The sequence below is a fragment of the Boeremia exigua genome (assembly GCF_020726555.1).
Source record: "Boeremia exigua strain MPI-SDFR-AT-0100 chromosome Unknown C7974scaffold_2, whole genome shotgun sequence".
Lineage (NCBI taxonomy): Eukaryota > Fungi > Ascomycota > Dothideomycetes > Pleosporales > Didymellaceae > Boeremia > Boeremia exigua.
In genome coordinates, this window is record NW_025763519.1 from 313,590 (window position 1) to 337,889 (window position 24,300).

A 24,300-nucleotide genomic window follows, 5' to 3' on the forward strand; every position below is an offset into this window, starting at 1 on the left:
CTACAGTCAGTCGTTCACGGCTGCCTGCAGAACGCCAGCACTGTAGTCGCGATCACCATGGTGACGACACGCCGACAATCAAAAGACTTCTTTGTGCCAATCCAGTTGCCGCCTTTCACACGCGTGAAACGACGACGACGAAAGAACGACACTGCAACGCCAGAAACAACAAACACCACGCAGCCGCTCAGCCAGCCTTTGGCTAAGCGCCGAAAGAAGGTGAAAAGCACTGCGAAGATTGTGCCTTCAAGTTCAGCACCAGCAGTGCCACCGTTGGCGTCGCCATCAAGACAGGCAAACGGGCTTTTGACAGCCAAGGCAACACACAAAACACGCAAGGAAAGAGCCCAAGGCAAGAATAGCTCAATAATCGAGAAAACTCGTGCGGATCTCGCTAGTACACGAAAGCCTGCAGGGGTGGACTTAACAAGCAGCGATTCGAGTGACGACGAACCCACGCAACGATCCCAGCCTGTCGCTTCACAGCACTCCGACGATGATACCGATTCACGATATACGTTAAGCTCGAATCGGAGGGGCAAGGCAAGGATACCTGTTGCGCCAGCTGAGCGGCGAACGGCGGAACTAAAGTTCGATGAGGACGGTCTGGAAGAGGTGGACAAGGCAGACGCTGCGGTCGCTGATGCAACTATGAGAACACTCAACCAGGTCGAGAGGCCCGGTCCTTTGCCTTGGCAGCCTATCAATGGTAGTAACGCCAACATGACGGGCCGGGCAGGCGCATTGGAGACCGCTCAACAGAGCAAGGACAGAACTACACGGTGGAATCCTGCACAGCCTCATCGTGTCCCTTCTAGGGCTGTCATGTTCACGACTGCCGAAGCCATCGCAGCTCTCTCACTATACAAAGACGGCACGATGTCTGTCCCTGCAGAGATCGATCCTCAGTCACGCCAGCCTTACACATCTGTCCAGACCGGCGAAGTGCTCTCCTACCCAGTCAAAGGGACCTACCACCTAGGCGCCCTCGGCCGCTACGGTATCAACACCACGCCGCCCCCGCCTTTCTCCCTGACTGTTCCGCTCTCAGAGTTCTCTCTTATTGAACAAACCCGCGACACGTCCATGGCTGAGCCCTCGCGCTACGGCATTGGCTTCGCCTCCACTACTGCAGTCCAACCACAAGCATACGCGGCGCGACGTCCGAACAACTACTGCTTCACCTTCGGCAGATATCGCGGCCGTCGCATGGACAGCTTGCCCATATCGTACCTACGCGCCATCTTCAACTCGGACGAGTACCACAACGATCCTAAGATGCGGCAAGCTTTTGTGGACTTATACCCCAAGGGTCTCTACGAGTCTGAAGTGGATAGCTATACATTTGAGAAGGGCGGCTTCAAGGGTAAGAGGCTTGACGAAGTGCCCAAGGCTTATGTATGGACACTATTGCGGGAGAACAAGAAGAAGGGTCTCACGGATGGCGGGGAGAAGGCGAAGGCCAGGTTGCAGAAGGCGCTGGACGCGTGGGAACAGAGACAACTGGATCTCACGAAGGACTGATGCTTTTGTCAACTTGACCATCATGAATGCATGCCAACAATAGTAGTTGGCACTCAGGCGTTTTACATAGCGGGCGTTCGATCACAGCCTGCTTGCGAAAGTGCTTCGCGGCAAGGCGCTGGAACAGCGTTGATCAGGGAATGTCAACATCCAACTTGTGAAATTGTAAAACAATTTATCATTCACTGTTATGTTTCTTGCTTGGTACTCTAGTCTTGCATTAAGACTCCGTCTGCGATTGGGCAGTCTTCGTGCCTATATCGCGTACGCCTAACAGCACCCTTCATCCAAACGTCCAGTGCGGCTTTCTCCACACCAACTTTGCATCATGCCGCAACTCGTCAATGGACTCATCCGTCTTCGTCTGCGTCGTCGTTCTTTGCACCCGGCGTCTCATGTTCCTCTGCTGCTGCTCCAGTCAGGTCCTGCTACCACATGCACTTCAAGAATTTGGACGTCCTTGCCTCTGTCGCCTCGTTGCCCGGGGGCGATGGCACGGTGTTGTCGCCGGGGAGATCTTCGTGGGCTGTGGCTTGCTGCGCTGAGTGCTCGGTTGCTGCGGGATCGGTGGCGGATTGCTGTTGCCGTTAGTCGAGCCAGGCAGTGCGAGAGACAGTGCGAGAGGACTGAGACGGGGCACTGCGAGGGGGCAGATGCGGGGGCGACTTGCTTCAGAGTAGGAGTCCGCGTTCCAATCGATGCCCACGAACAGCCAGCTGTGCGCTAGAAACCAGAGCCGCTGGTCGGCCGATGTGAGCGCGACCGTGTTGCAGATTCCTCCCAGGGGTACCTGGCCTGGTGCGTCGCTAACGGGAAAGCCATCGCAAGGCCGCTTGCGCACCATGTCTAGCATGCGCCCAGCACTGTAGGGATCGGAGTTGGTCTCGATCCAGGAGATTCGGCCTTGGACCCAGGACTGCATGCTGAAAGGTAGCCAGGGGATAACCAGGAGGTTGTGCAGCTTCAGTAACAGGTGAAAAGCACTTGCGGGGTCGAGCGCGCCAGGAGTAAAGAGAGGGACTTTTGCTGTGTAGGTCCTGGAAGTATCTTTGCTGGATGAATACGAGGAATGGGTGGATGTAGAGTGCGGACTCGATGCGTTGGAGGGACTTGGTGATGAGACATTAGAGCTAGAATCTTCATGCGCTGAGTCTGTGGGTTCTGAGAAGCCAGATGTCATAGTTGCGTCGCTTCGATTTCGTGATCGTGGGCGGGTTGGTAGCGTGATGTCGGTCGACTCCACGAATTGATGGAGATAGTCGGAGTATGTGAGCAACTGTGGGATGGTTGCACATATCTCTTCGGCAAGGACAATGGTAACGGATTCAGACGCTGATCTTTGTAGATGCAAATTGGTGTGCGCGCTTCCAATGCCGAGAGACAGTAGCATAGAGCATTGCTGATGGATGAGCTGGTGCAGGTGTATGCGAGAAGATCGAACGTTGTTCCAGAGATGGCCAGCGAATTGTTGTGGATAGACTTTTCCAGGTCAGCGAGTGTTCACGCGTCTGCAGAATGAGAGCATCAAGGGCTTACCATGGAACATCGAGTTGTATGCCAGTTGCTGTACTTCGGTTGCCTGTGTTGTCGGCATCCAGCACTTTTCGAACAACGTGTGGCTCGGCATCTCGTTAATAAACGTTTTCAACTCGCTGTCAAGTCTCAGAGCTCGCTGGATAATCGTATCTGGGCTTTGATATGGCCCTTGCTTGAGATCATCTCGTAACTCGATCACTCGCGATAGTACATCGACAAGTCTTGCATGGACTGAATGCGGATTGATCTTGTCCGGTACAAAGGGTCTGATCTGCTTGTAGCTAGGCGACAAGGGTACATGTTGAATCCAGCAGTTCATAATTACACTCTGAACCAAAGTGGTAAGCAACGCCTTGAAAACGTCACTTGGCGGTCGCCGCTGTAGACTCAGGTACGCAACGGACATCGCACCCTCAAGATGTCTGCTGACATTGTGCATACCCGACTCTGGCGAAACCAACATAGTCTCCCACATCGCTGCCATCAAGATCGACATGAGGGTGGTATCGTCAACGGCATCCTTAGGATTGGACAATGCAGTGTTGATGTCTCGTATAGCGGAAACATACGTCCTAGTTGACCGCTCGATCAGATCAGGACGGCGAGCAACTCTGGCATAGCCCGCCAACCCACTGGCAACGATCGCGCTTTTCAGTGACGAAGTAGTAGTGTAACCCGACGTCGCGTAGAAATTGGGGAAGTAATGCAGCTGTGATACATCAGGGTCTGTGCCGACGTAGTTCGACATGAAGAAGTGAACACCCAGGTCTTCCCATGGCTGATATATCACAATATTGGTGAGGTTGACGGGTGGAACCTTCTGCAGTGCGTCCTCTTTCTTCTGTGTCGTTGTTGCTGTTGATCTAGAGGACTGGCCTTTATTCTTCCTGGCGAACTTTGCGCTCTCGTCGTGAAACAAGAGATCGACTGCATTGCGATATCCTGGGCATGTGCGCCCAGCCTTGACGCATTGTCCACAGGGTGTGGCTTGATCACACTACGATGAATGATAAGCTAGATGCACGGCGAGTCAACTGCATAATGAGATCTCAACATACCCTGCTTCTACGTTTTCTACATTCTCCACACGCTTGAACAAAAGTCAGTCATGGCGGAGTATCGCGCGAGACTTGAAAGGCCTACGCACCTGATGATGGCTTGCCTTTGGTGGGGTGTCAGCTAATTCGTGGGCGCGTCAGCCCTACCGGTCACACTCACCTCGGTACACCATCGTCTGTAAGCCCAGTCCTGCCCTGCATCGAGGCGTTAGGTTCACGACAGCATGCGGCGAAGAAGCTAGTGCTGTATCGATCCTTCCTGATCGTGTTTCGGCCACGGGGTGCAGGAAGTGGAAAGGGAGGTTCCCACCGGTGCAGAAGAGTCGCAAAGCCGCCGAGGTGGGAGCCGCCCCTGTCGCTTGGCCCGCACACAGCCCTCCTGCGGCAACCATCGTCAACGTTAGTACTCATACGATCGCGGTAGCGAATACACCCGGCAGGGTCATCGCTGTGATTGCCCGTCATATTACCCGGACGGTGATAAGTTCGTGGCTGAAGGCGAATCCGAGTCGACAAAAAAATTGCTTGAGAGAGTTGCTTAATTATGCAGCTGGTGATATACCTACGAAGTGCTGAACGTTACATGTTGGCTTCTAGGTACTGTTATGTCTGAATAGTTCCTGTCTCCATCTGGCCTAGCGTCTGCATCATCTTCACCTTCTCCTTCCTCTGTCTTCTGTTCTGAATCTTCCCTTTGATAGACGCCTTCATGCCGGAGCAACACATCGTTGTGGAGAAGAGTGCACTCCCCGACCACAGCAGCGCATTTATGAGATCACACCAGACAGCTCGTTTCATACGTCCGAGATTGACTCCCTCATACGCTTGCGTCATGGCATCTCCCATATAGACCTTGAAGAAAACGGCAAACACTGCAAACCAGAATACCGTGAGGATCCAGTCAAAAATCCATGAGATGCGATAGTACCGCACAGTCAAGCCGTTGATGATGAGCATGACGATTGTAGCGCCAAACGCAACTTGCGAGAATACGAAGCTCCCTGATGCTTCGCCGCGTCCATTGCCGTGCGACAACTCAATAGCATAGGATATGCCTGAGGCCAACGCGAAAATGAGCTGGAGTATCCGTACACTAAGGCGAAATAGCGACAAAAGGGGTTGGTCGAGCTTGTCGTTGACAGCGGATTTGAAAGAGCTCGGATCGATGAATTGTGTTTTGAAGTAAGGAGGTGGAGGCATGGGCGGCGGCGCGCCGGCAGGCATGGCGTTTTTCGCTGACGAGGATAAAGAAGCCGTATCGTTGGAAGTAGCAGCTGGTGCTTCAGGTTGTGTAGGTTTGCCCATTGTAGTTTGATGTAGAGATGAGCCTGGGAAGTGCAAAGTGGGTGCAATCTGCAGAATGTGTCGGACGGAAGCCAGGTGAGGGGTTGAGGGGTTATATCTGTCACGAACTACCAGAAATAGCAATTAGTAGTCTCAGTCTATGCACCCTGACCTCACTGTCACCAAACTCTGCCACGACTACTGTCGTATTGAAAGAGAAAACGAGGATTTGCGTATTCGCGAGTCATGCACGTGCGCGAACACCGAACTGCATCCGTGGCTGAGTGCCAGTGCCTGCTAAAGAGATCTCTTTCCTTACCTGGTTTGACCAATTTTAGACCAGGAATTTATCTTTTGATTCAGGCAGGGCTTGCGAAACAGAGAAAGGGTGTAGTTGGTGCACGAAGATCCGGCGTGGTCACGGCGCTTGGGAAGACGACAGCCGCGCGTTCGTGTTCGCGCTCTTTCCTCGCTTCAAATACGCACTCCCTGTCCAGCACACCGTTTCGTCCACCGAATCATCATCAAACATGCAACAAGACTCGCCTTTGTCTTTAGCACATTCTAATACAGCCTCGCCGTCCGCGAATGAACAGGACGGGCATAATGAGAGGAAGATCACGAGACGCTCACATCGCAAATCGCGCGCTGGCTGCAAGAACTGCAAGACTCGCCGCATTAAGGTACGCCCAACTGTATACCCCTTGCATAGTGGTATGCTTGAACATGTCAGAAAGATGTGGTATTTGGACAGTTTGCAAACATGAACTTATGTTGGAGTTCTTCGGTCTTGAGCAATGAGATGATAGCAGCCTCTCTGTACAACTTGAAAGGAAACTGGATCAGTGCTGACCCCTCTAGTGTGACGAGAAGAAGCCAGAATGTGGGAATTGCAAACGTCGACAGGTTATCTGTGACTTTATAAGCCCTCCAGCAGGCTCGCCGTCACTTGCTAGCAGCGGCAACCACGCCAGTTCCGAGGGATTGCCACTATCTGAGATCGAGCTTACCTACCACTACACAACTTCGACATGCTTCTCGGTCTCACCTTGGATGACTTCAGGCACTACTTGGCAGACCCAGATGGCCGAAATAGGCTTTGAAAACCCTTACGTCTTGCACCTGATGCTTGCACTTACCGCGCTGCATCTGGCGCACTGTCGACCCAGTCAACGTGAGCAATATACTGCTACAGCCGACCACCACTACGAGCGCGCGCTTGTGTTGGTAACACCGAGCATTGCTAATTTGAGTCCAAGCAACTGCGATGCCGTGCTCGTCGCTGTACAAATGATCTGCTTCATCAGCTGGGGTCGTGGTCCGCAACCTGGTGAATACCTCGCTTTTGGACGGGACCAGAGATCGGACTGGCTGATGATGTTCCGTGGTATAAGAACAACACTTGCGAGCATTGAACGCCCGCAGTTCGTCAAAACTCATGCCCCTGCAACAAAAGCCAAGGGTCGCCCCTTACCAGCTCAGGAGGCACCTGAAGAGTATGAGAAGCAACTTGACGATCTACGGAAGCATGTGGATTTTTTGACAAAGGACACTCCCAGTCATGAAGATGACTTGAATGCCGTCGACATTCTTAGGGAGATGTATGATAATCGATACAAAGGTGTTGACGGAGAGTACCATGTGGCCTTCGGGTGGCTTTTCCGGATGTCAGACGACTTTCTTGAGCGCCTGCAGCAGCGCGACCCAATTCCGATGATTATCTACGCACATTTCGTAGTTTTGATCCGCGTCCTGGAGCAATTCTGGTATATGCAAGGATGGACACACCACGTAATGAGCGGTATCTGGGACTTGATGCCCCGTGAGCATAGACCGTGGTTGGATTGGCCTATTAAAAGAGTCGGATGGATCAAGTCTTGAGGATACAGTGCTTTCGTCACAAGAACACTATCTCAGAGACCACCGCTTTCGCCTTCACAACGAGAGCATTACACCTGCCGCTAGGCCGCGCACATTTCTCCCACCGGGGAGAACGCAGACGAGCTCAGGACCAAAGCCGATCTTGCGGGTTTCGCCAGTATGTTACAACCAAGAAGGATAACGGATCAGTTGAACGAACGAGGAAATTGAACATTGCGATCCTCACTACACTCTATATCCAGACCTAAACTCCTCTGCCACCACAGATCGATCAGCTTCTTAGGACACACCCCAGCCACCTCCAATGGGCGCCATTCCATGCCCATCTTGGAAGGCAAAGTCACTGGGATCGTGGTTCTTCCTCGAATGCGCCATCCGACTGACCTGGTCCAGGAGATCCTGCTCCGTCCCCTTGCTGGGTATGAACACAAGCCCAGCATCCGGCGCCATGACCCCCGTACCTACGAGGTTGCCCTCGGCGTCATGCGCATAACGCTCGTTGTACAGCCTGCGCGTCATGGGCCGCGGCACAATACGGCGCGTTACAGTGCCTACGTTGCGGAACGCAAGATAGTCTTTGAGCGATTTCTTGTCATGACTGTACACGAAGGGAACATCGATTTTCTCCTCTGGGTCGCCTTCGCGCATCGAAAGTAGATCGCGGGTCGCAGCATCGGCGGTGTAGGCTGGTGGGGGGTTGCTGCTTTTGTCAGCTTTGGCTGGGCGATGAAGACTGGGGTGTCTACGGCTCTGTATACGCAGGGGCTAAACTTTGTGTGGTCTGATCTGTGTCTGAGGCGTTGACATGTTGTTTGACGGGCTTTTGATATTCGGACATGATGAATTATTGTTAGGGTCGTGTGTGTGGAACTGAGGTGGTATACTCCAGGACTGAATCATGCCAATAACTTGGAGACCCTGATATATATATCGCTGAACGACTTCGTACTGGCGCGCGGCGCACTTTCGTGTTTGCTTTATTACCGCTGACACTCACCGGGATCGCAGCATGACGAAGGCGGATCCAAGGCGGATTGCAAGGTTCTCCGCATATCGTAAAGCTTGTCTCGGACCTCACCCTTCGCCTGCTCACCATCTGTCACCGAAACCTTTCTGTGCTTAGCCCATATCATTTCGAGTAATCGGGTTGGCTGTGTAGTGCTAAGTAAGTCAGGCGTACAAAGCCATGGCGTCATACGCAAAGTTTGGGCGATGTAGTCGCGACTGCGCCTCTCCGGAGCGCGATCCGGTGTCGCGCTAGGTGACGCGCAAAGGTGGGAGTCTACTTTGGAGACATCCCACATTTTAGTTAGCACTGTAAGGATACACTGCCCCCTACTACTAAATTCTGCCCTATGGTAGGAGAGGAGGTTTTGCGCGTATTGGGAATATCCCACCAAAATCTTCGCCATGACAGCGAGCCACGCGATGCAGGCAACCTCTTGCAGCGTTTGAGCCCTTTTCCCAGCAAAACCTCGGAAGCGCTGCATAACAGTCAGTCTCTTATCTTCCAAGTTACTATACCTTCACTGTACTCACAGACATCTGACAGTTCGTCACTGACATAAGTGAGCCCGAGTGAAGGTGGCCGTGAATCAGCCCACCCTAGTCTTCGGGCACAGTATTGTCTTTGTTGATGCTGGAAGAGTGCGCGTTAAGGTAAGCCGCGTCGTAACGCTGACTATTCTAATTGGCGCAGTTACGGTACGTGTCGTGGTGGAAGAAATAGTTTGAGTGGTTGAGGTGGTAGAGGTGACTGTTTTTGTTGGCGCCGTGACGTTCTGTATAGAAATCGAGGTCGATGTGGCTCCAGCATTGGTGACGGTCAACGTGGTCGTCCATGCTGGTGTCGTTGAAACGATCGTGGCGATGTAAGTGACAGTCTGAACAGAGTGGGTGTAATACGAACATATGAGGTGGTAGTCGTGGTAGTGGTTACCGTGCGGGTTTCTTCAAAAGGAGGGAAAGAGCAGCCGATATCGTAATATGAGTACGGCGACGTTCGATCAACCGTGAAATTCAATGCGCTGAACTGTCATTTCAGTCTGGACCCTTGTATGTCCTGAAGTACTTACACTGTCGTGCTGAAGAATTCGCAATACTGCGCATCCGCGTCGCTCCAATATGAGTAGCGAAAGGTTTTACATCTCGCGTCCTTCTTGCAGTATGCGGCACATAAACCGAGCGTTGACGTTATACCATTGTGGAAGAAGTTGCCCATAAAGTAAGATGACTTGGTCTGCTCATGGTAGCCAAGGGTACCGCACATATTACTTTGTGCAGCTGTGAAGGACAAAAATGACCAAACGAAGGGCAAGAGCCTGCTGAAGCTTAGTATGACGAGCATCTTAATGGTAGTCGTGGAATTACGACACAGAAAATAATGCTCGCAGGGAGCAAGTTTTATATAGCTTTCTGAGAGAAACCTGATTCGCTGCTGACGACTTCCTGAAACGCAATGTCCAGGAATGCACTCATCTTGACATTCAAAGCATTAAACTTTCCCAAGCCATGCCATCTCCGATAGGACATGTGGAGTCGATGGTAGATGCACTGGAATGCGTTTTGGTCGCTTGACGAGATCCGATGTCGCCGCCTCAGGTGCGAGCATGTTTTGCCAACTATGTCTGTGAGAGTGGTGTTACTTATCGTTTTTGACGAAACACTGAATGGTTATGCTGGCTAAGCTGAGAAGTTAGTGATTAGTACTCAGGCACCGGCGGCTCATTTACGCTCTTTGATCTTGATATGCGATGGATCTACTAGTCGGCTTCTGTGCCCGGTTACGAAGGGATGTCAGATGTTGTCCCACCATACAGCAAGCATGCATTCGAGTCGAGATGAGACATGTCTTGTTCCCTCGTCACTATGCATGTGAACTAAACACCTAGGAACAACAACCCCAATACCTGGGTCGCTCTAGAATATAGGTCCCCAGTAGCTGTCTCATGGGCCCTGGTCGTGTAGACGCTCTTGAGTAGGTGGAAAGAGGATCAGGGGGCCAAGGTGGTTGTCGCACAGGCGGACGGAAGATTGTTTGTGCCTTGCCCCACTCGCTTCATGCGTGCTCAACATCTCCGCAACACGGCCCCAACGACCTGTATTCTACCAACGTCTGCATACGCGCCGCGTCCGATCTCTTCAGGCCACATATCTGGGTGCAGTACTGTGTACTCGACCGATTCAGCAACCTTAACAGTCTTCAGTTGCTCGAAGAACGCGTCGTGACCAGGATCTGCGGTCGGGATCGCGACTCCAGTGTATACAATGATCACGCCCTTCTTCGAAAGCATCTTTACCCCACCTTCAACAATCCTGAGCGACATGTCGAGTCCAAAAGCTGCGCCACCGTCTGCATACATTGGCAGATCCTTACCGCCTACGCTTGAGGCAATGTATGCTGATGATCAAATCTATTCCAGCCTTCTTGGCTTCATCCGGCACAGCCGCGTAGGCGAGGCCTTGGCTGCAGTCCCCAACTACATCGAGCTTACTGAGTGAGATGAAGGACACGAAGCTGCACGTATTACATAGAAACGAGTACAGGTTTGATCTATCCTTACAGAAGGCTTACCAACAACCCCTGAGAGTCCTTCGCTGAGATTGCAGACAAAAGGACCTTCTTCTCGCACTAAGACAGAAGCTGCACTTCCAAAAATCTTCTCTGCTGAAGCATTCGTAGCACACAAGATTCATTGCGGCAGTCTTCTGAAGATTAGGCGTCATTCTTTAGTAGGTTGGCTTGCTAATGCTTTTGCTGATGATCAATGGTAGAGCGACTTCCTTCAGGACTTGGGCAACTGCAAGCCTTGGGTTGTCAGGGGCAAGAGCGAGAAGAGCAAACTTGTCAAAGAACTGTACTGGGAGGGCAAGATGTTTGGTAGCTTCACCCAGACTGAAGTAGAGGTTGTGGAAGCTTGCATCGATGAGCTTGAATCATCCGAGCAGCCAAATCCTAGGATCTACTACGAATTCACCAGACGATCGCCCAAAGTTCCTTCAGCAGAAGCTTCTCGGGGCTTGACTGTTCTTGCAGATGACTCTGTCGTCTCGACTTCTAATGTCTCAATGCCCACACTCGATGAAGAAACCTGGCAGCTCTGTGCCGAATTCAGTATTGGCCCTTCGGCACCTCGCAACTTCCTTCCATTGTGGTTCACGTCACCGACCCTTCTCGAGACCCTACCTTCTGTATCGGTACGCGCAGATGCTTTTGACTCTGCTATCGTTCGAGTCTTGCGCGCACAAAGCGATTTTGATGTCGAGGGTCAAGGTATAGACGAAGTACACCGCACTAATGAGGGCAGATCAGTCGGTGTTGTCGAAATAGGGCTGGAGATTTGCAGCCGGGCGGACATTCAAATGCCAACTAATCTGCAGGAAGTCGTAGCTATGTGCAACGCACATTCAGTCGCTTTCTCCAGGTGGATGCGGGCTTTATCCATGCAATGGCTAACGCAGCGGGATATTCTCATTGGCATGTCGTGGGCTTTCATGGAGCTGCATGAAGTAGTTGCCAGGCTTGATGAGCGCGAGTCACTTCTAAGCCCCGCCTCTGCGGCGATCTTGTGGGGGATCGCTTGTCAGGAAAGAGTTGGTTTGGAGATCTGCGAAAAGATCCTGCAAAGCAATCATAAGAAAGTAAATTGTGAGGGAGGCCTCGAGGCTGCTAGAAAAACAGTCCAAACAGTTTCCCCAAAAACTTGGATCAGTACCAAGCCATGCAGGATTCAAAAAGTCAACTTCAAAATGGTCGTGCCGATGTAAGAAGTACAGACATCAGGCTACTTGGCAAAAGACAGTAGCAGCACGCGAACCGCGCGCTAGACCATGCCCCACTTGGTCCATGATTACCACTTTAGTAGCACTCTATTTCTATTCGTTCGTTCGGGAATTTTTGGGCTGCTCGGAACGATTACCTGACAACATTGTTTCACGCTTTACCACTTCCCTAGAAATCCCAATGGGGATTTTAAACGGTGGAATTAAATCATGGACCTCTCACTAACCCTTTCGGTTGTTGACACCCGTCCTCATGCGTCCTAGTACACTCACACTCGTACTGATCCCACTCCTCAAATCCATGCACACTTGACCTTCATGTTTATCCTTTGCTGTATAGTTGAGCACATATTGAGCAAGTTGTCACGATTGGGGAGTCATCATCAATGTGCGCAATTGATCTCACGTCTTCTTTAAAGGCGCTATTGTAACATCACAACAGTAGGTGACGCTTTTGAATACTTCCTCTTCTCGCCGGCTTCATAACTTGACACAAGGCCGTGGCATTGGCAATAAATCCCAATCACGCCCCCAGCACAAACCTCTCCAAACATTCGGATGAGGAAATCGAACTGCTCATCACTTCACTTCGAGGAGAGTCTTCGGATCTTCAACGGTGCACGCAACGGAGTCTGTTCATTCACCTGAGCCCTGAGGGAGCTTCTGGATCTAGACTCCCCCATATTCTCAGCAACACAAAACTCGGCTCTAGGTCAAAGCGAGATTGCGGTATACGGGTGCAGATCGCGAGAATATGGTAACCCAATGCGCCAATGAAACATTTTGTTTCGTCCGCAGAGGCGCAGATGTAGAACTCAGGCCACCACAATAACAGTGCATAACGACTGTAGACTATCAAAAGCCTTGGAACATGCCCAGGTGACCGGTGCACGCAGACGATCTACTCTGTGTCGCCGTGAAGGTGATTAAGGGTTGTTCGCTAACGGCCCGTTGTCAAAAGATGCCGATGGAAATAGATTAACTGTATATCCGACACTATGTCGCGATCTGCACGTCAGCCTCCGGCACTTTGCCGGGGAAGCATCTAGCCGGTCTAAGCGGACTCGGTAATATCTGTTTCATTTGAATCCGTTTGTGTCACGACCACGACTGACTGCGTTACTGCATTCGCATTTCTTGGCATCTTGAGAGCCACCACCAAGAATGACAAGACAGGCCGCGCCGTATTGACCAGTAGTATTGGTATTGTACCGCCGCCGGGCAAGGTACGCCAACTTCTTAGAGGCTTGGAGATAGATGACGATGCGGAAACACGAACTCCGTAGACTGTCTGTTGTATCAGGAGCATCCACAGCGACAAGGTGTGAAAGTATATAAGACAAGAACATCGTCGCTTTTTCAAATCATCATCTTCATTCATTTCCATTCCAGTCCATTCACTTCAACATCCAACTCTCACTACCTACTTCAACATGCTTTCCGCAGCTCTCCTCGTTGGCGTTGTCGCCACTCTCCTCGACACTGTGTCTGCCCACGGCTTCGTCAGGGATATCAACTCTGGCAGCGCCTGGGCTAAAGGCTCCGACCCCGTGTGGTTCTACTCTCCTGCCAACTCGAGGCCCCAGACCAGTGGTTGGGACTCCTTGAACCAGGACAACGGCTTCGTCGAGCCCGCAGCTATGGGCACTGCCGACATCAACTGCCACAAGAGCGCGATAGCTGGACGTCTTTACGCCACCGCTGCCGCCGGCTCTACGGTCAACTTCTACTGGAACACCTGGCCCGAAAGCCACAAGGGCCCTATCATTAACTACATCGCGCCTTGCAACGGTGAGTATCCCGCGAGTACAAAGACAACGGCATACTGACACCCACACAGGCGACTGCACCACCCTTACCCCCGGCGCGCTCCGCTGGTCCAAGATCTCCCAGTCCGGCCTGGTCACCCCCAGCACAAACACCTGGGTCACCGACAACATGATCCGCAGCAACTTCACCTCCTCCACCGTCATCCCCCGCAACCTTCGCGCCGGTAACTACGTCATCCGCCACGAGATCATTGCCCTGCACAGCGGCCAGAGCGACAACGGCGCCCAGATGTACCCCCAGGTACGCCCTTCACGTCCTTGACTTGGATCTGAGTAGACTTGCTGACATCTTTTGATTAGTGCTTGAACCTTAGGGTTACCGGAAGTGGCACTGTTGCCCCCACTGCCGGTGTTGCTGGCACAAGCCTGTACAAGAGGAATGACCCCGGTGTTATGTTCAACATCTACACCGGCGCCACCAGCTACCCCTACCCCGGCCCCGCTCTGTGGACTGCGGCGAACTAGACGTTGACTGACGGAAAGGGCCATGGCGACTTTGGAGTTGTTGCTCTCTGATGTTGAAGGGCTTCTTGTCAATACTTTGTTCACTGATTTTGAAGGCCATGCGGGGCTTTTGTCCATATTCTTTTCGCTGATACCGGTGGCTTTTGAGAGGTAGAGAGTTGCATGGCTTCTTGTTAATATTCTGCTCAATCTATTTGTTAGATTGTGTTTATCTTGCTTGCTTGTTTTTATCCTGGTGATTATCCGCTCAATGTCATAGCTTGCACCCCACCTTGAAGGCATCCTTGTTGGGTTAATGTGGCTGATATGCGCTTATATATGCCAAACACTTTAATATCAAGATGGAACAATCAACAACCTACCACCACGGCTCGGGCAAAATTGATGACCCGTGCACGGAGCGAGATCACGGTTGGCAGCCTTGTTTGGTTTTGTCGAGTCTCCAGGTCACAGTCAAATTTGCCGATATTTACACAGTTGACACCAGCGGGGTTGGTTGTCTCCTCGAATGAGCTGCTCATCTAATCGATGCAACTCTCATGGTGCTTGTGTACAAGTAGCCGAAGTCGTACGATGATCCAGGTAGGAGATTACAATGGGTAAACGGCTCGACGAGTTGGTCGCATACTTACTGGAAATGATCGCATACCACTACAAGATCCATAGTTTGATACCCAACACACAGCCATGCACTGTCAGCGACGCATTGGCCAGGATCATTGAGTGCTGTTTGTGACTTACTGTGCATTTGCTTCTTCCTCTTGAAACGAACACCCTTTTCCGTCAGCCAGCCCTCGTCGCCCAACATTCTGATCACACCTCAATCAACAACCCACCTAATGCGTTTTCGATAGATGCTATGGCTAGTACTAATGCATTTCCATCATACCGGTGGTAACTCAAGATGTGTAGACTTGGGGAAATTCCAAGAAGAGCAGCGCTGGCTTCGACCATAAAGAAGAATTTCCTCTTGGGCCTTTTGCACAAAACCCAACAACGTCACCGAGAACTTGATCATATACAAGCGGGATCAACGTCTTAAAGAAACGCGCAGAGAGTGAGCGCTCAGACCACGCATACTTTGTTGCTGCAGGCACCACCGAAAACTTCGTGACTGGCAGAGCTATCCTAGTAGAGGAGTGACGAAACGTAGAAGACTACTCTACAGCATGCCATGATTGAATGGAGCATGGAGGAGAAATTGTTGGAGGCTTCGCAAATAACAAGAAGAGAGCCAGTGCGAAGAAGACGAGCGCGAAGAGGCAAGGAAAAGGCGGCGTCCCACAATATAGCAGCGGTCGAGAAGCAAACAGCTCAAGCGCGAAGAGATCGAGAAGGTGTCACGGATAAGTCTGAGAGACAGGTCCAGAGGTAAGGCCAGGATCGATCCCAGCGTAAATCCATAGGTTCCTGGAGCATTGAAGTTCGACACCACACCTGTCGTCAAGCAGAAGGTGTTCATTGGAGAGCACAAGACCAAAGCTGAACCGAAAATCAAGATCGAAGTAGAAGAACCAGCCTAATCGTCTCGTCAGATAACACTCGACTCGAGAGTACATATACAACACCGGCAAAGCCCGACCCGATCTGCACAACTTCACCAATGATCTCCCTTCAAGTTCCTTCACCACCACCGCCCAATCCCTAACCCCTCCCACAAGACCCTACCTCACCCTCCCCAAGCTCAAAATACAAATCCCAATGATTCTTACACCCCGGATTAAACCCCTCGCCACACCTCGTACACCGACTCCCACACCCCATATACTCCGCCACGCTGAGCACGTGCTTGCACGCTCCACACAGCACTGCTTCTTGCTCGCGCTGACTCGCCGGCCACACACCCGACTTGTGCGTCTCGAGGGCGTCGTGGCAGCTGATGCAGGCGTAGAATTTCTGGCAGCAGAAGTGCTTGATGGCGATTATGTCGAGCGGGGTGTGCCAGTGGGTGCATTGGGTTAGGGGGGTGACGGCGAGGCCGTAGACGGGCGGTGGGTTGGAGGGCATTTTGCTCGGGGTGGGTGGTTTGGTCACAACTTTGGTGGTGGACTTCGGGGGGTGTTGGTAGGGCTGAGCTAGTGTGTCGGAGCGGAGATCCACTTTGTTGCTTCGAATGGGTTGGATCCTTGCGAGTGACGTTATGGGAGGATTTTGGCAGAGCCTCAATAGATTTTCATGGGGTGTGGAACTGGCGGCTCTAGGATAGAGAAGGCGAATTTCCTAGATGAGTCTGTTCAGCTACAGGTACGGTAGACGGACCTTTGCTCATGACGACCGTACCAAAACTGCTAGTGGCACATTCAACGAAGTCCATCGCCTCGGGTGACTTTCTTTCGCATTCCAAACAACTCATACGAGCTCCGCGTCTCCAGTGTTTTCAATGCCGAGCATAGCAGGCTTTCGGGCAGCTTCGGAGGGCTGGTGGAAGCTCGAGCACTTCGTCACTTGCCCCACCACCGACCCCGCCAGCGGAAACATTTAGGTAGTCTGCGCAGAGCTCAACAACGCATTGCACCACCGCTACTCCTTCAACCTCATTTTGCACACTTTGATACCCCCTTATACCCTTTTCCATACCTATACACACATCAGCATCCAAGATGGCACGTCAATTCTTCATCGGTGGCAACTTCAAGATGTACGTTGGCAAGGCGCTCGATTCCTGGTGCAGAAGCTGATCGAACGACAGGAACGGCTCTATTGAGTCCATCAAGAAGATTGTCCAGAACCTGAACGACGCCAAGCTCGACCCCAACGCTGGTGAGTAGCGTGGACATGCACAGCAAGACAGCACTGACAGCTGACAGAGGTCGTCATCGCCCCCCCTGCGCTCTACCTGCTCCTCACCCGCGAGCACCTGCGCAAGGGCATCGAGGTAGCGTCCCAGAACGTCTACGACAAGCCCAACGGCGCTTTCACCGGCGAGATCTCCGCCGAGCAGCTCAAGGACAGCGGCATCACATGGACCATCCTCGGCCACTCTGAGCGCCGCACCATCCTGAAGGAGGACGACGCTTTCGTTGCCAGCAAGACCAAGGCTGCGCTCGACGGCGGCATCAGCGTTATTCTCTGCTGCGGCGAGAGCCTCGAGGAGAGGGAGGCCGGCACCACTGTCGACGTCGTCACCAAGCAGCTCAAGGCCGTCGCGGACAAGGTCAGCGACTGGAGCAAGATCGTCATCGCCTACGAGCCCATCTGGTGAGTCTTCTTGACATTCCCAACTGCATAGCTAATAAAAACCAGGGCCATCGGCACCGGCAAGGTCGCCACCACCCAGCAGGCGCAGGACGTCCACGCCGCGCTCCGCGAGTGGCTGAAGAAGGAGGTCTCCGCCGAGGCGGCCGAGAAGACGCGCATCCTGTACGGCGGCAGCGTCAACGAGAAGAACTGCAGCGAGCTTGCCAAGCAGGCCGACATTGACGGCTTCCTGGTCGGTGGTGCGTCGCTCAAGCCCGCGTTCGTCGACATCATCAACGCCAACTCTGCGTGAATCCATGGCGGCGCGCCGAGACTGTAGTTGGATATCATGACATGAGCTACCTGATAATGAACAAAAGTGAACGCACAATCTGAACCTCTTGCGTGCGTGTAGTGTGTGCATTTATGCTGACAGTATTCGTACATTTGTACATGTCTAATCCAAATACGCCAGTCCATGCCAGATATTCGTACAACCGGTGGTCCAGAAGATGCTGCATTGGCTCTTCCCAACCGTCTCGCCATGCTCAGATCTTGATCTTCGCCCCGTGGAACGGCGACCAGATACCCCTCACGCTCTCGTTGATGCTGGTGACGGGCTTGCCCTGCTTCCTGTTCTTCTCGCCGTTGCTGTCGCGCAGCATCTCGGCCTTCTCGCGCACGCCCTCGTTCAGCAGGTTCTTGACGCAGATGGACCGTGTGGCGCCGTTGATGTAGTGTGCGATGATGACGGGGTGCTTGCGCGGCCGCGGACTGACGGAGAACTCGATCGCGGGGTTGCGCTGCGCGAATGTCGGCAGCGAGGCTTTGATGAAGGCGTTCATGCCGCGCGAGGATCCCCACCAGTTGCAGTAGTGGAATTCGAGCCGTTTGCACTGGAGGATGAAGGCGCCGACGCCATTCTGCGGGGGTTAGTAGATGTGCGTGGACGGGGGTCGGCGAGCGCACCTGGGCCTTTGCGACCGTCCGGGTCGCTGCGAGAGGCATGTTGGCGGTCGATGGCTGGTGCGGTGCGCCGTGGTGTTGCAGTCGAGCGAAAACTCGAGTCACGTGCGCGAATCTGCCTGAACCCGACGCGCAACTTCGCCGTCTGCGCTCCGCATCCACCACCTCCACCCCACCCCAACACCGCAGCTGGAGCGCATCCAGCCCTGCATTCAAGATGACGTACCAGCTTCCGCCGATGCTGCTGAACCTGTTCGCCCCGCGCCCGCCGCTGCGCTGGGTCGAGCCCATCGACCACGCGCCGGAGAAGCGCTGCACGCCCAAGATTGGCGGCGTCGGGCAGTACCTGCAGGCAATGCGCGAGTACAAGGACAATGACGGCTACGTGCCGACGGACAGCTGGCTGCAGAAGCGCGACCGCAAGAAGATTGAGAAAAAGGAGAAGCAGGAGAAGCTGCTGACCGAGGGTATTCATGAGTGTGCGTGTTGATCCGGCCTCGCCCACCCGCATATGCTGACACCATACAGACAAGCCCAGCGAAGACCCCAAGGTGCAAGGCGACGCCTTCAAGACGCTGTTCGTCTCGCGTCTCGCGTACGGCGCGACCTCCGACGACCTCGAGCGCGAGTTCGGCCGCTACGGACCCATTGAGCGCATCCGCATCGTCGAGGACACAACCGCGCCGCCCGACGCGCCGCCCAAGAAGCGGAAGCGTGGCTACGCCTTCATCGTGTACGAGCGCGAGAAGGACATGAAGGCCGCCTACAAGGAGACGGACGGCATCAAGATCAAGGACCGCCGCGTGCTCGTCGACGTCGAGCGTGGCCGCACCGTCTCGGGCTGGCGTCCTCGTCGCTACGGCGGAGGCCTGGGAGGCCGCGGCTACACCAAGGGCCCTGCCGCGCGCCCGGGTCCTGCAGGCGGCTTCGGTGCGCCCGCCGGCCCCGGTGGCTTTGGAGGTCGAGGAGGCTTTGGCGGTGGCTTTGGGGGTCGAGGAGGCGGTCGCGGGGGCTTCGGTGGCGGCGGCGATCGAGGTGGTTTCCGAGGGGGCTTCGGCGGCGGACGCGGCGGCGGCGGCGGTTACGGAGGCGGCCGTGGCGGCATCGGCTACCAAGGCTCCAACGGCTACGCCGCCCCCGACGGCGCCCCTGCCGGTCCTCGCGGGCCACGAGGCGGATTCGGCGGCGGCGGCGGAGGCTACGGCGGCGACCGTGGCGGCGACCGCGGCGGCGATCGCTACGGCGGCGGAGACAGACGCGGCGGAGGCGACCGCGGCTCCAGCGGCGCCAACAACGAGCCCCTGGGCCGCGACCGCCACAGCGACCGCGACCGCGGCAGCGGAGGCCGCGACAGCTACGGCGGCCGCGACGACTCGCGCAAGCGCGCGTACGACGGCGACAGCTACGATGACCGCAGCACGCGCAGACGGTACTAGCCCCCCCGGCGCACGGGTTTGTCAAGGTTACCTCCCTTTTCGTATTGGCCTTTCGTCGCGAGGGTAAGATGAATGAAACGCTTCGCTTTGGAGGGTAAGCTGTTTACTCGCGCAGATGGCTCGCTTCTCTTGCTGGCGCCTTGAGGGGTGTGTGCTCGCATGGCTCACGCAGCAGCGAGGTTCCAGAGTCGAAACCAACGACTTCAGGGGTGAGCAGTGTACTGTAACGGTGGGTGGTAGACATGGCAGGGTAGGCATGGCAGGGTAGGCATGGCACGGCGGCACGGCATGGCACGGCACGGCACGAAATAGCACAGTACGGCGCTGGTGATGCACTTTGTATTCTACGTTTCTTTGGCGCGCGGGCACGGTAGGTGGGGCGGGGGTAGGTAGGTAGTAAGTATCCCGCCTTTGATCACCATCCAGGTAGGACAGCTCTTGAACTCTCACAATGGCATGCTGTGCTGTAAGACTGAAGCGCAGCGAAGTTGTATGTGAGATGGTAATGCGATGCATGTTCTGATATTATTACCTATTCACACTACCAAGTCATACACTACCGAAATATACACACTACCAGATTACACTCTACCGAGATATATACAATCCCGCTCATTAGCCATTACACGTCCCTCATTACATCAATCATTAAATCTCCCCCCATTCACATCCACACACCCCTCACACCTACACACACACCTACACCTATGCTCCGCACACGACCGCCTCCCAGCCAACCCCCCACCTCACACTCCCCATAACCACAACCAACACACCGACCCCCGCGCCCACACTCCCAAGCCCATACCCATACGCCCTCCCGCGCCTCAACCCATCCAGCTCCAGCACCCACGTCGACACCGTCGTCAGCCCCCCGCAGAACCCGTCCTGCACGCCCTGCAGCACCTGGCACCCGACCACGCTCCCGCCGACCACGCCCCCGATGCGCACGCGCTGCAGATCGTATGCGGTGCCTAGCACGCCCGTGCCGAAAACGTTGCACGCGAAGGTGCCGAGCGGGAAGGAGGAGAGGAGCGGGTTGAGGTGCAGCGAGGCGTAGTAGCGCGCTAGGCAGCCGAGGGGCGCGAAGACGCATGCGAACAGGGCGTTGGCGCGCCAGGGGGGGTGCGGGGGGTACGCGGACAGCAGGGCGGCGGCGAGCCAGCAGCCGGGGCCGAGCAGGGTGAAGAGCGGGTCGAGCAGGCGGCGGGAGGCGCGGAAGGGCAGGGCGGGGGTGTATGGGCGCATGAGAGCGGCGAGATGGGCGCCTGTTTTCAGCGCGGCGAGGCACAGTGCGGTGGTTGTGAGGAGCACGGCGAGGAGGGCCATGGCGGAGTCGCCGGTGGCGCGGGGCGCGGTGGGGGGGAGGTCGTTTGCGAGCGCGAGGAAGGCGTCGCGGGCGAAGCTCGAGAAGGAGGTGAAGCAGCCGCAGAAGCCGGTGGTCAGGCCGATGTACAGGGGGATCGTCTTCTTGACCTTTGCGTGCGCGGCGCGGGACACGGGGTGGTGCTTTTCGGGGTCCGGGGTGGGCGAGGCCGGGCGGTCGGCGGGCAGGGCAGCAGGCGCGGCGCCGCCCCATTCTTCGCGGAAGAGCGCGGTGTCTTCGGCCAGGAAGCCCATGATGGCGGAGCCGGCGACGTTGGCCCAGAGCTCGCTGAACAGGACGGGCGCGCCGGGGTACGAGGTCAGGGCCTGCAGGCCGAGGCGCGCCAGCGTGCCCCAGACGGCGAAGAAGATCAGGAAGGACACGGTGTAGAGCTCGGTCAGGGCGCGGGCGAGGCGGCGGGCGCGCGGGGTGGCGAAGGACTGGTGGTAGCGGTCGGCGGGGGAGGCGTGGCGGGCGTCGGCCATGGTGGGCAGGGCGGTGATGTTCTGGGACTGCGGCGAGGAGCTGGGGTTGGAGCGCGAGAAGATGGACGGCCGGCGGGAGCGCTGCTTGGTGGGGGTGCGCGGCTCCGCGGGGCGGGCGGTGCGCTGCAGGTTGCTCGCGGTGCTCGCATCATTCTCCAGCGTCGCGCGCCAGTACTGCTCGCGGTCGGTGGGGACGTCGGGCGGCGACGACAGGAAGTCGAGGTTGTCCAGCGACGCGGCGTACAGCAGGTCGTCGATGTTGCGGCCCTTGGAGGCGGTGCGCGGACGCGCCTTGGACGTCGAGGTCGCCGAGTCGTGCCCCGTGCTGGAGTGTTTGCTGCGGCGGTCCTCCTTCTCGCGGCGTGCTGCTTCCCGCCGTGCCTCCCGACGTGCTGTCGTCTCCGGGCGGGTCCTGGGCGCGAGCGACGGGCTCGCAGGCGTCGGCAGGGTCTCGCTGTCGGCACGGTCCGGGGCAGCGTGCTCTGCAGTGCGGGGCAGGCTCTGGCGCTGCTCGCGCAGGCTGTGGTGTCGTGACCGGTCGGGGTTGGACTCGCTGTGGGACGTGTCGGAGCGCAGGCTGGCGCGCTGCTCGTTGAAGTGCGACTCGCGCCGCGAGGGCTCGTCGTCGGCGTCGGCCATGGTATCGCTCCCGTGACAGACCGCCGCTCGTATCAGTGTTGCAGACTCGCAGAGCCCGCGGACATGGTGGGCGTCGGCGGGCGCTTTCTCGATTAGTACGCGCCCTCGATTTGGAGATTGCGTTCACCGGCGGGACGTTAGGGGAATGCCGCTAGCGGTTACTGATTCTGCGAAACTCTGTTGTGGTAGCAGCGGAGAATTGGCCCGCCGCATTGCGACCGCTGGCCCAAACGGGTCTCGCACAGGGCATACCGCCGGCGCGTCGACACGTGCAGGGAAAACCCATGCGCGCTCGCGTGTGCCCCCGCCGACGGCCAGTAACCGCAGCGCGCCTCGCACCCCGCGGAGCCGGCCGCTCGCTGCTGATAGCAGTGGGGTAGCTTTATCGTCACCTGCCCTCTACGTGTACCTGCACGCGTCTACGCCGCCGCAGACTGCAATATAGCTGGCTACAGCCGCCTTCAATCTGTCCACCAACCGTCCGTCACTTCCCTTCCCGTGACCATGTCTCTCCCCGCCAACGCCCACGTTTCCACCCACCCATGCTTGCAGGCCAAGCTCTCACAGCTGCGCTCCGCCTCCTCAGGGTCCCGCGATGTGCAGACGCTGGTGCACGAGATTGCCCTGATGATCGGCTATGAGGCTCTGGGTGCGACTCTGACCGCGCAGCCCGGCCCCAACGTGCGTCTATTGTACACATCTCTCACACCCCCCACTAACACCCCCAGGACTCCTCCCCCCTCGGCTACCCCTACCCCACAACCACCACCACCCCGGCCCCAACCGCCATCTCGCTCGTCCCCATCCTGCGCTCCGGCCTCTCCATGGTCGCCGCCCTCTCCTCACTCCTCCCCGCCCCCGTCCCCGTCCACCACCTCGGTCTCTACCGCGAGAAAACCACCCTGCAGCCCGTCGAATACTACAACAACCTCCCCTACCACGCGGCACCCTCGGCCTCCAACACGGCCCCCGGCCCCGCCGACCTCGCCATCGTCGTCGACCCGGTCATCGCCACGGGCGCGACCGCGGCCGCTGCCATCGAGACGCTGCGCGAGCACGGCGTGAAGCGCGTCCTGCTGATTGCGGTGCTGGCGACAAGGGACGGGCTGGCGCGCGCGTGTGGCGAGTGGGAGGGCGTCGAGGTGTGGGTTGGTGGGTGCGACGAGGGGATTGACGAGCGGGGGATGATTAAGCCTGGGTTGGGCGATATCGGGGATCGGTTGTTTGGGACGATTGGGAAATAGGGGTCTAGATGTGTAGACGTGTAGACTTTATCAAAACTTGAACATGACTGGAGTTGACATGCAGGCGTTGTGCTATTTGTTTGTGCTCGTGCGCTGTATACAGACACACCTATACACCTATACACACCCCGGTCATAACCCCATCCCAGCCCACCAAACCTTATCCCGCCCCCCCATGCCGAATTCTCCGTTGCTAGGTACATAGCAAGCGCCTCCACCCACAACAGAGTTTCGCAGAATTTGTACGCATATCGCTAGCGAGATCCCCCTAGCGTGCCCGCCGTTGAACGTAATCTCCAGATCGAGGGCGCGTACGAATCGAGAAAACGGTTCATTTCGGAGCGGTTCCGAAGTATTTGTTGACTTGGTTGGTGCGTGGGTGGGCTGTTGCGTGGGCAGGGAGTGTGGAACTGTGTTTGTAGTGTGAGACTGTGTTTGTATTGAAAGACTGTGTTTGTAGTGAGAGACTGCGTTTGTGGATGTTCATGCTGAAGAAGCTTGGTAGGTAGTATCGATGCGTCTGCACGCTACGAAGAAGTGTTTGTTGTGTTGAGCCGTGGCACGTGTAGGCAAACCTCGATTCAGAGCTTTTAGCCTCGCTGTTGGCTTCAAACCTCACTGTATCCAT

At 55.6% G+C, this 24,300-nt stretch overlaps 14 protein-coding genes across 14 annotated transcripts; 7 read left to right on the forward strand and 7 right to left on the reverse strand.

Moving 5' to 3' along the window:
• Positions 1 to 57: 57 nt before the first annotated feature.
• C7974DRAFT_408641 (uncharacterized protein) lies at positions 58 to 1,524 on the forward strand (the record flags this gene model as incomplete). Its single annotated transcript, XM_046143342.1, has 1 exon — positions 58 to 1,524. The coding sequence occupies one exon, from the start codon at positions 58 to 60 to the stop codon at positions 1,522 to 1,524; it is 1,467 nt and encodes a 488-aa protein (XP_046001044.1).
• Positions 1,525 to 1,656: 132 nt separating this feature from the next.
• On the reverse strand, positions 1,657 to 4,490 carry C7974DRAFT_384740 (uncharacterized protein). Its single transcript, XM_046140879.1, has 6 exons — positions 4,279 to 4,490; positions 4,208 to 4,222; positions 4,119 to 4,150; positions 3,061 to 4,057; positions 2,195 to 3,003; positions 1,657 to 2,102 (listed from the first exon to the last, which is right to left on the reverse strand). The coding sequence occupies exons 1-6, from the start codon at positions 4,289 to 4,291 to the stop codon at positions 1,953 to 1,955; spliced, it is 2,016 nt and encodes a 671-aa protein (XP_046001045.1). The 5' UTR covers positions 4,292 to 4,490; the 3' UTR covers positions 1,657 to 1,952.
• A 23-nt stretch (positions 4,491 to 4,513) lies between these two features.
• On the reverse strand, positions 4,514 to 5,596 carry C7974DRAFT_384751 (uncharacterized protein). The gene has a single exon (XM_046140880.1). The coding sequence runs from the start codon at positions 5,421 to 5,423 to the stop codon at positions 4,722 to 4,724; it is 702 nt and encodes a 233-aa protein (XP_046001046.1). The 5' UTR covers positions 5,424 to 5,596; the 3' UTR covers positions 4,514 to 4,721.
• Positions 5,597 to 5,711: 115 nt separating this feature from the next.
• Positions 5,712 to 7,423, forward strand: C7974DRAFT_94472 (uncharacterized protein). The gene is made up of 2 exons (XM_046147565.1): positions 5,712 to 6,085; positions 6,264 to 7,423. Exons 1-2 carry the CDS (start codon positions 5,933 to 5,935, stop codon positions 7,281 to 7,283), a joined length of 1,173 nt encoding a protein of 390 aa, XP_046001047.1. The 5' UTR covers positions 5,712 to 5,932; the 3' UTR covers positions 7,284 to 7,423.
• Positions 7,424 to 7,637: 214 nt separating this feature from the next.
• C7974DRAFT_286614 (uncharacterized protein) lies at positions 7,638 to 8,006 on the reverse strand (the record flags this gene model as incomplete). The annotated part of the gene is made up of 1 exon (XM_046137627.1): positions 7,638 to 8,006. A coding segment is annotated over one exon (369 nt), but the record flags the coding sequence as incomplete, so codon positions are not given.
• A 396-nt stretch (positions 8,007 to 8,402) lies between these two features.
• C7974DRAFT_372050 (uncharacterized protein) lies at positions 8,403 to 9,630 on the reverse strand (the record flags this gene model as incomplete). The annotated part of the gene is made up of 6 exons (XM_046140051.1): positions 8,403 to 8,434; positions 8,464 to 8,767; positions 8,823 to 8,888; positions 8,966 to 9,166; positions 9,223 to 9,310; positions 9,359 to 9,630. 6 exons carry the CDS (start codon positions 9,628 to 9,630, stop codon positions 8,403 to 8,405), a joined length of 963 nt encoding a protein of 320 aa, XP_046001049.1.
• Positions 9,631 to 11,138: 1,508 nt separating this feature from the next.
• On the forward strand, positions 11,139 to 12,245 carry C7974DRAFT_384760 (uncharacterized protein). The gene has a single exon (XM_046140881.1). It carries the CDS (start codon positions 11,157 to 11,159, stop codon positions 12,048 to 12,050), a length of 894 nt encoding a protein of 297 aa, XP_046001050.1. The 5' UTR covers positions 11,139 to 11,156; the 3' UTR covers positions 12,051 to 12,245.
• A 945-nt stretch (positions 12,246 to 13,190) lies between these two features.
• On the forward strand, positions 13,191 to 14,528 carry C7974DRAFT_460335 (glycoside hydrolase). Its single transcript, XM_046146136.1, has 3 exons — positions 13,191 to 13,856; positions 13,906 to 14,135; positions 14,195 to 14,528. Exons 1-3 carry the CDS (start codon positions 13,499 to 13,501, stop codon positions 14,357 to 14,359), a joined length of 753 nt encoding a protein of 250 aa, XP_046001051.1. The 5' UTR covers positions 13,191 to 13,498; the 3' UTR covers positions 14,360 to 14,528.
• Positions 14,529 to 15,983: 1,455 nt separating this feature from the next.
• C7974DRAFT_384765 (zinc finger CHY domain-containing protein) lies at positions 15,984 to 16,761 on the reverse strand. The gene has a single exon (XM_046140882.1). It carries the CDS (start codon positions 16,364 to 16,366, stop codon positions 16,004 to 16,006), a length of 363 nt encoding a protein of 120 aa, XP_046001052.1. The 5' UTR covers positions 16,367 to 16,761; the 3' UTR covers positions 15,984 to 16,003.
• Position 16,762: 1 nt separating this feature from the next.
• On the forward strand, positions 16,763 to 17,927 carry C7974DRAFT_384767 (Triosephosphate isomerase). The gene is made up of 4 exons (XM_046140883.1): positions 16,763 to 16,997; positions 17,049 to 17,119; positions 17,167 to 17,557; positions 17,603 to 17,927. The coding sequence occupies exons 1-4, from the start codon at positions 16,960 to 16,962 to the stop codon at positions 17,847 to 17,849; spliced, it is 747 nt and encodes a 248-aa protein (XP_046001053.1). The 5' UTR covers positions 16,763 to 16,959; the 3' UTR covers positions 17,850 to 17,927.
• C7974DRAFT_384768 (mitochondrial ribosomal protein-like protein subunit L51) lies at positions 17,928 to 18,554 on the reverse strand. The gene is made up of 2 exons (XM_046140884.1): positions 18,506 to 18,554; positions 17,928 to 18,459 (listed from the first exon to the last, which is right to left on the reverse strand). Exons 1-2 carry the CDS (start codon positions 18,542 to 18,544, stop codon positions 18,085 to 18,087), a joined length of 414 nt encoding a protein of 137 aa, XP_046001054.1. The 5' UTR covers positions 18,545 to 18,554; the 3' UTR covers positions 17,928 to 18,084.
• A 106-nt stretch (positions 18,555 to 18,660) lies between these two features.
• On the forward strand, positions 18,661 to 19,938 carry C7974DRAFT_446407 (U1 small nuclear ribonucleoprotein of 70kDa MW N terminal-domain-containing protein; the record flags this gene model as incomplete). The annotated part of the gene is made up of 2 exons (XM_046145596.1): positions 18,661 to 18,981; positions 19,031 to 19,938. The coding sequence occupies exons 1-2, from the start codon at positions 18,720 to 18,722 to the stop codon at positions 19,936 to 19,938; spliced, it is 1,170 nt and encodes a 389-aa protein (XP_046001055.1). The 5' UTR covers positions 18,661 to 18,719.
• Positions 19,939 to 20,643: 705 nt separating this feature from the next.
• On the reverse strand, positions 20,644 to 22,428 carry C7974DRAFT_303504 (CrcB-like protein-domain-containing protein; the record flags this gene model as incomplete). Its single annotated transcript, XM_046137948.1, has 2 exons — positions 20,644 to 21,829; positions 22,034 to 22,428. 2 exons carry the CDS (start codon positions 22,426 to 22,428, stop codon positions 20,644 to 20,646), a joined length of 1,581 nt encoding a protein of 526 aa, XP_046001056.1.
• Positions 22,429 to 22,697: 269 nt separating this feature from the next.
• C7974DRAFT_384773 (uracil phosphoribosyltransferase-domain-containing protein) lies at positions 22,698 to 23,794 on the forward strand. Its single transcript, XM_046140885.1, has 2 exons — positions 22,698 to 23,109; positions 23,157 to 23,794. Exons 1-2 carry the CDS (start codon positions 22,933 to 22,935, stop codon positions 23,670 to 23,672), a joined length of 693 nt encoding a protein of 230 aa, XP_046001057.1. The 5' UTR covers positions 22,698 to 22,932; the 3' UTR covers positions 23,673 to 23,794.
• Positions 23,795 to 24,300: the final 506 nt, after the last annotated feature.